The sequence below is a fragment of the Suncus etruscus genome, chromosome 9, assembly GCF_024139225.1.
Source record: "Suncus etruscus isolate mSunEtr1 chromosome 9, mSunEtr1.pri.cur, whole genome shotgun sequence".
Taxonomy (NCBI): Eukaryota; Metazoa; Chordata; class Mammalia; order Eulipotyphla; family Soricidae; genus Suncus; species Suncus etruscus.
This window is the reverse complement of record NC_064856.1, coordinates 11,420,302-11,427,761: the sequence shown is the minus strand read 5'-3', so window position 1 is coordinate 11,427,761 and position 7,460 is coordinate 11,420,302. Positions and strand designations below refer to the sequence as shown.

The 7,460-nt window shown below is 54.4% G+C and overlaps 1 protein-coding gene across 1 annotated transcript; it reads left to right on the top strand.

Annotated features, from left to right (window-relative positions):
* The first annotated feature begins 2,631 nt into the window (after positions 1-2,631).
* Positions 2,632-3,478, top strand: ID1 (inhibitor of DNA binding 1). Its single transcript, XM_049779403.1, has 2 exons — positions 2,632-3,090; positions 3,343-3,478. Exons 1-2 carry the CDS (start codon positions 2,644-2,646, stop codon positions 3,382-3,384), a joined length of 489 nt encoding a protein of 162 aa, XP_049635360.1. The 5' UTR covers positions 2,632-2,643; the 3' UTR covers positions 3,385-3,478.
* Positions 3,479-7,460: the final 3,982 nt, after the last annotated feature.

Below are 7,460 nucleotides of genomic sequence, written 5' to 3'. Positions count from 1 at the left end.
TTGTCAAATCAATTAATGAAATTTATTAATGAATTAATAGTCTAAAGTTATTAATAGTCTAATGTTACTATCTTTCAAATTCTTTAGTAATTCTTTTATCCAACTTAATATTCTCTCCAGTCATTAGAACACTGCTAAAGGGAAATTGGGAAATGGGGGTGTCAATAGGCAGAGTCCAGTTTATTAATAGATGGCTTTCCTTTGTAGCTGGTTTCACTGGTAGGTTTTTTTCCTCTCTTCCTAATGTACAGCCAGGAATTCTGTCCCTTCCTCCACATTTCTGTGGGAAAGGAAAATCTGTAGCCATCAGGGAATGAATTATTGGGGAAGAAGAATGCATAATACCACCTTTTTTCTGTGTGAACCCAGAGTTTGGCCCTGTTAATGCTGTGAGGCCTTGTTTTTTTTTTTTTTTTTTTTTTTTTTCCTTTTTGATTTTTGGAATACACCCAGTGGTGCTCAGGCCTTATTCCTGGCTCTATACTGAGGGGAACTTATGTGGTCCCAGGGCCAAAATTGAGAGCTGGCCTTAAATAAGGCAAGCCCCTTAATCCCTGAACTCCAGTCCTTTGGAACAGTTTTTAGGGCAATGCCCCCAGCCTCTGGCTTGTGGCTCGTCTAGGGTTCTGGAGTTAAAACAACCCCAGTCCTGACAGGCAAGAAAAAGCCTACTGATAAGTGCCCTTGTTCGAATAATACAGCCATTAGTACAGCGAGGACTCTTACATGGATTTTTGAGCCTGTTTTCTCCTTTGCTTAAAGGAAACCACATACACTTGGAGCATTTAGGAAGTCGGTCAAGACGAACTTTTCAGAGCCTGACACGAAGAAGCAAAATAAATCCTCGCACATAAAAAAAAAAACACATATATTTATTATATTTATAGACAAGACCTATCAGGCTCAGGGATAGTCGGGATTCGGAAAATAAATCCTCGCACATTAAAAAAAAAGAGAGAGAGGAGAGATATTTTGATTATATTTATAGGCAAGACCTATCAGGCTCAGAGATAGTCTGAATTCATGAAATTCGCCCAGCATGGAAACTCTGGGCCTGGGTCCCCAGGTGGGAGAGGGAGGGGCGCTGGGGGGCGCGGGATGGGGCCCCCAAGTTGTGGGGCCTGGGGGGTGGAGAGCGATTTCCAGGTGCGGGGCAGGGAGGTAAGGCGACCTGGAGGGCGGGAGGGGCGCCTTCCCAGGCCTCCCGCAGGTGACCGGCGGGCGGGGGGCGGCGGGGCGGCGCGCCAGCCGGGTCGGCCGTGTCCATGGCGACCGCCCGCGCGGCGCCAGCCTGACAGCCAGCCCCGGTTTTTATGAATGGGTGACGTCACGGGCCTGGCGTCTAACGGTCTGAGCCGCTTGTTGAGACGCGGACGCGGCCCGCCCGGGAAGGAGGGGGAGGCGGGAGCCCCGCAGCTGCAGCGCCGTGGGAGGGAGACCCTGATCCCAGGCGCAAGGGCCTGTGTGTGTGAGTGGGGGGAGTGGGGGGTGGGTGGGAAGGAAAGGCCAAAAATGGGAGAAAAATGCGAAAATCTCGACTTGATGCAGATGGGGTTAGGAAGGTGGCAGAGAATGGCAAAATCAGCCCAGTCGGGAGATTGAGCCTCTCGCTCCAAGGCGCCTTAATCAAAGGTTCGATTCCCTATAGAGCAGAAGAAATCCCAATTTATTACTGTTTTCACCCCCTTGAGGAGTTTGGCTGAGCTCCCCCTTGGTTCCAGGAACTCCAATCAACACTATTGTCTCCGGAATTGGGAAAGAGAAGTTAGCCTAGCGGTGCAGTGTTTAAAAAATCAAAATAAAATTAGGGCCGGAGAGATAGCATGGAGGTAGGGCGTTTGTCTTGCATGCAGAAGGACGGTGGTTCGAATCCCATATGGCATCCCATAGGGTTCCCCCCCAGAGCCTGCCAGGAGCGATTTCTGAGTGTAGAGCCAGGAGGAACCCCTAAACACAGATGGGTGTGACCCCCAAACCAAAAATAAATAAATAAATAAATAAAAATCAAAAGGAAAGTCCTCTTTACATCTCGACCCATCATCAAGTTCCCACAGGTCATCTCCAAATACGGGGCCCAGAAGAAAGTCAAGCTCTGGTGGTTGGACTACCTGGATGACCCAGCGCCAGCCAGCCAGCCGCTGCTCCATCCATCCGGCCTCAGTTTCTCCCATCTGTCAAGAAGAGGAAAACGGACAGAAAGAGGTTCAGCAAAGTTAGCAAAATGACTTCGTGAAATCTTTCCGCTACCAGCCTTAGCTTAGCCTTCTGGCTTGCTCCCCTTCCCGTGGAACCCCGACAAAACTCGCCTCCACGGGAGTCCTTCCCTCCCTCTGGCTTTCACCCCCTTTCCACTTTCTCCCGCCAGCTCCGGAGGGAGAGTCGAGACTTCTTTCCGGGCCCGCAAGGGTGCATTTGTGGAACTGGGGGCGTGGCCTAGATCAACAGGGCCACGCCTCCACACCTCCCATTGGCTGCATTGGTCACGCCCCACGCCTCTCATTGGCTGCTTTCGAACTCCTGGGCCCGCCCCTCCGAGTCCACGGCATCTTATAAAAGTACAACCGCGGGTCTCCGGGTTTATTTCTACCACCGCGTCCGAAGGTCTTTCCTCGCCTGTCATTCGCTTCTCCCGACGCCCCAAGCATGAAGGTGGCCAGTGGCAGCGCCGCGTCCGCCGCGGGCCCCAGCTGCGCGCTCAAGGCAGGCAAGACGGCGGGCGGCACGGGCGAGGTGGTGCGCTGCCTGTCGGAGCAGAGCGTGGCCATCTCCCGTTGCAGCGGCGTCGGCTCCGGCTCCGGCTCCGGGTCCGGGGCGCGCCTGCCCGCCGCCCTGCTCGACGACCCGCCGGTGAACGTCCTGCTGTACGACATGAACGGCTGCTACTCGCGCCTCAAGGAGCTGGTGCCCACCTTGCCCCAGAACCGCAAGGTGAGCCGCGTGGAGATCCTGCAGCACGTCATCGACTACATCTGGGACCTGGAGTCCGAGTTGCGGTCCGAGGCGCAGGCCGGGAGCCCCGGGAGCCGGGGTCTCCCCGCCCGGACGCCGCTCAGCACCCTCAACGGCGAGATCAGCGCCCTGGCCGCCGAGGTGAGTGAGGCCCGATGACGGAGGGAACCCTCCTGGACCGTGCATGCATGGACGCGTGCATGCCAGGACCATGCATGCGTGCAAGTCTGAACCGTGCACGTCTCGGAACGTCCGGCCTCCTCTCCTCGGAGTCGCCTGCCTGCAGAGCGGGGCTGGGCTAGGCTGGACGGGACCCTCACTTTGCATGTTGCAGCTTGTCCCATCGCCACCTTCCCGTTCCCTTCTCACCTCTCCTCCCTCTGCTTTCCGCAGGCGGCGTGTGTTCCCACGGACGACCGCATCTTGTGTCGCTGAAGCGCCGCTGCACGCAGGCTGCGGGACCCCCAAGCCCTCCGCGGACGAGAGGAATGGGTGATGGATGGCCGGTCCTCCTGAGCACACCTCGCTGGACCCGAGAGGAGCAAGCCAGATGGAGGCCCCCCAACACCACCACCACCGGGCGCCTGCAGGATCCAGCCCCCAAGGCCTGGGGACTCAATGTTTAGGGCAGGTGGCCCTGCCTTCCAGCCGAAGCTCCGGTTACCTGAGACTCGAGGGAAAAGGGGTGTGTGTGTAGGCAGGCGGAACCCCTCCTTCCCGTTCTCCGTGTGTTTCTATTTTTTGAAAAACAGATATTTTAAAAAATGGTCACGTTGGGTTTGCTTCTCAGATTTCTGAGGAAATTAATTGCTTTGTATTGTATATTACAATGATCACCAAACTGAGAATATTGTTTTACAATAGTTCGGTGGAGTGTATTTTTTGTTGTTGTTATTAAACAAATATTTTAGAACAGTAGTAAAAGTTGCGGTGGCTTTATTGGGCTTGAGGGGACCGAACGGGAAGGGTCTGGGCTCTGGGGGGTGACCCTTGACCTTTGAACAGCTGCTGGGAGGAGGGGCCAGAGGGCCACATCTGCTTTGTTGCTTTTACCTGATATAAACGGGTGTTTCCGGTGTCTTTTCAAAAAACGTTTTTGGGTCACACCCTGGGCGCTCAGGGAATTTGCTCCAGGTTCTGAGCTCAGAAATTGCTCCTGGCAGGCTTGGGGAACCCTATGAGATAGATGGCTGGGATTGAATTCCGATGGGTCACGTGCAAAGCAAACACCCTCCCTGATGTGCTATAGCTCTGACCCTTAAATTCCTTAAACCCACCCCTGGCCATTCCCCTGCTTCCCTGTGCCATAAAATTAATTCTCGGGACATCTTCAGTTTCTCAGGGTGGTCTTTGAGCCAACCGGGTTGGCTGAGGAAGTTATTAAAATGCCGATTGTCCTGCTGTGGCCCCCCTACAGATAGAGGGTGTAAAACCAGCAGCGAGTGTATTGAGTGAAATTTCCAGAAGAGGCACTTAAAGATGGGATCTTGGGGCTGCACCAACGTGGCCCCATTCATTTCCCAGTAGGAGGGAAGTGCCTACTGGGCCACTTAACCTTGGATGCCAGCAGGCTGCCCCAAGGTTCCCATCTTGTCCAAGTGGGTGAGCGTGTTGGCAGGGCCAGCCTGGGCACAGCTGCTGGGCCACCTGCTCTGGGTCCGGATTCAGCCCCCTCATCCTGGGCTGGCAGTGCCAGCAGCTCGCTCATACCAGCCTCTCTCCCCCAGGGCTCCTGTGTGGGCTCGGGAGCAGTGGGCGAAACCGTCCCTAGCTCTTGAGCAGGAAAAAGGTGTCACTGGCAAGGCCCTATGTGTCTGGACATGCATGTGAGTTTGTACTCACCGGGGGAGTGCAGATGAGTGTCTGGGCCTGCGTGTGTGACATGAATGAACTGGTTGTCCCCCCCACCCCCACCCCCACCCCACTCCCCAGTGGGGCTGGGTGGGTCATCTATTCGTGTACAAGCCTGGGGGGATGGATGACATCGCATGGGGGTGTATGTCTTAGGGCAAAAGTGTTCAGGAGGTAAATGTACAGTCTCCAGCTGTTTGGGCTTGTGTGTTCTGTTTGGGGGGCAGCATCTCTGCATGGGTCTGGCTGGCTGGATGAGTTCGTGTACCTGGGAGCCGCAGAACCACGTTGGGTTTGTTCCAAGGGTGATTGATTGTACCCGGAGATCTGTGAGCATTTCTTGGTGGTCTGGGTGGAAAAGGGGCAGCTATGTCCAAACAAACCCTTATACAATGCTTAATACTAACCCTTTAGGCAATCCGTTCCAAGCATCAGCAATCTCAGGCATCAACAAGTGAGCGCTCAAGTCTAATACAAGGAAAAAATAAATCCTAGAAAAGGCTCAGTGAGGATAAAGATCTTTCATGAATGCACTTTGTCAATCAATGCAATGAAATAAATAGCAGTTAGCATCCATCAATCTTACTAACATAAAGGATTTCATAGATCCTCGGGTGGGAGATGGGGGGGGGGGGGGCAAAGGTAGGAGTTTGACCCCTGGCTTTGCAACTGAAGAAGCTGAGAGTCAGAGGGACCTACCGCGTTGAGTTGAAGATTGTCGACTATTAAACCTGAAGGAATCGGGTACTCTCTCCCTAATATTTTACAAACTTTACCCAAAGTATGTCTCCCCACCCCGCCGCTGCAGAAGGCTGGCAGGAAGAATGACCCTGCTCAGCAAGCACCTAAGGGCCTGAGAGTTAGAAAGGATCCTTAGTCCCGGTGCCCTTCAGCTATCTCCAGAACACACGTGGGCGCTGACGGCCTCCCACGTACGGACCCCCCAGCCCCACTGGCGAGCCCACCCACGGGGGGCAGGAGGCCTGGCTTCCCTCCCCCCGGGTCTCCCACCCGCAAGGCCTTGGGCCAGGGGAGGAAAGGGGTGACCTCCCCCTCCAGCCCGGCCCGCTGTGCCTCGCACATTTCCCTCTTTCTCTTTCCCCTTTGGCCCGAGCCCAGCCCATCTGGAGGCCGGCTCGGCGGCGGCCTGGGAGCGTTTCCATCAGCTGGGCCCGAGGAATGCGGAGCTATTTAACCTGAGCATCCCCAGGTGTACGAAGGCGCCTGGCTGTCTGGGGCCCGCCGCCTTTGGCACGGCCGCGCTAGACAAACAGGCCGCCCCCGCCCTGCCCCTCCGCAGCTGCAGCCCGGCCTGGGAACCAACCGGCGGGCGCCCGCGGCTTGCATAAGAGGCTCCGGGCCCCGCAGGGGGAGGAGGGGGACCCGGGCCGCCCGCGGGGAGGCAGGGATTGTGCACCGGGCCGGGGCTGTGCGTGTGTCTCGATGTGTGTGTGTGTGTGTGTGTGTGTGTGTGTGTGTGTGTCTGTGAGTTTGCTTGTGTATTGCATGCGTGTGTGTGTGTGTGTTTGTGAGTTTGCTTGTGTATTGCATGCGTGTGTGTGTGTGTGTTTGTGAGTTTGCTTGTGTATTGCATGCGTGTGTGTGTGTGTGTGTGTGTGTGTGTGTGCGTGCATTTCTGCAGCTGCTTGGGAAATCATTATCGCCTGAACCCCTCCTCCGCAGCTCTTGGGAGAGCTGGGGCAGAGGCCTGCAGAGGAAGATTCTTGGGCGCTGGACCCTGGGGAATTCATGGATCCTAGGGCCCAGAGACTTATTTATTTGGGAGAAGAGGGCACTCCCCTTAGGGACCTGAGGAATGACTCCTGGCTGACTCTCAGGACCTTATGGGGTGCTGGGGATAGAACCCAATAGTTGATTACTTGCGTGACCCACTGCACTATATGTTCCTGCCCCACATTTTTAATTAATTTATTTATTTTTAATTTGGGGGGGGGTCACACCCGGCAGTGCTCAGGGGTTACTCCTGATTCTACCCTCAGAAATCGCTCCTGGTAGGCACGGAGGGGACCCTGTGGGATGCTGGGATTCGAACCACCATCCTTCTGCATGCAAGGCAAACACTCTACCTCCATACTATCTCTCCAGTCCCTTTTTATCTTTTTTTGGTCACAATTTTTTAATTTAATAAGTAGAGTGCTTATGATGTGCTAGGCATTATATTAAGTTCTTTTTACTTTTGGCCCAGCGATGCACAAGGGTTACTCTTGACGCTGGATGCACGAATCATTCCTGGCAGTGTCTCCGGACCTTATGGGATGCCAGGGACAGGTTGGTCGTGTGCAAGGCCCATTAAGTTCCTTTTTATTTGTTTGTTTATTTGTTTGCTTGTTTTTTGGTTTTTGGGCCACACCTGGTGACGCTCAGGGGTTACTCCTGGCTATGCACTCAGAAATTGCTCCTGGCTTGGAGGACCATATGGGATGCTGCTTTCGCCATCGCTCCAGTCCCTTAAATTCCTTTTTAGAATTAATTCAGGGGCTGGGAGATAAAGTCCTGGAGCACATGCTTTGCCATTGGGATCACATTTGGATCCCTGGCACCACATGGTCCCCATATGGTTTTCAGGCACAGTCAAGAGCACAGGGAAGTAATTCCCAGCACCAGTGGTGAAACACTTGAACACGCCCACCCAAAACCCC

What these genes read in the sequence shown, in the direction of transcription:
- ID1 (XM_049779403.1), top strand. Translation starts at nt 2,644, where the DNA reads ATGAAGGTGGCCAGTGGCAGCGCCGCGTCCGCCGCGGGCCCCAGCTGC. An exon ending in TCAGCGCCCTGGCCGCCGAG is followed by an intron (nt 3,091 to 3,342) that starts GTGAGTGAGGCC and finishes TGCTTTCCGCAG; the next exon opens with GCGGCGTGTGTTCCCACGGA.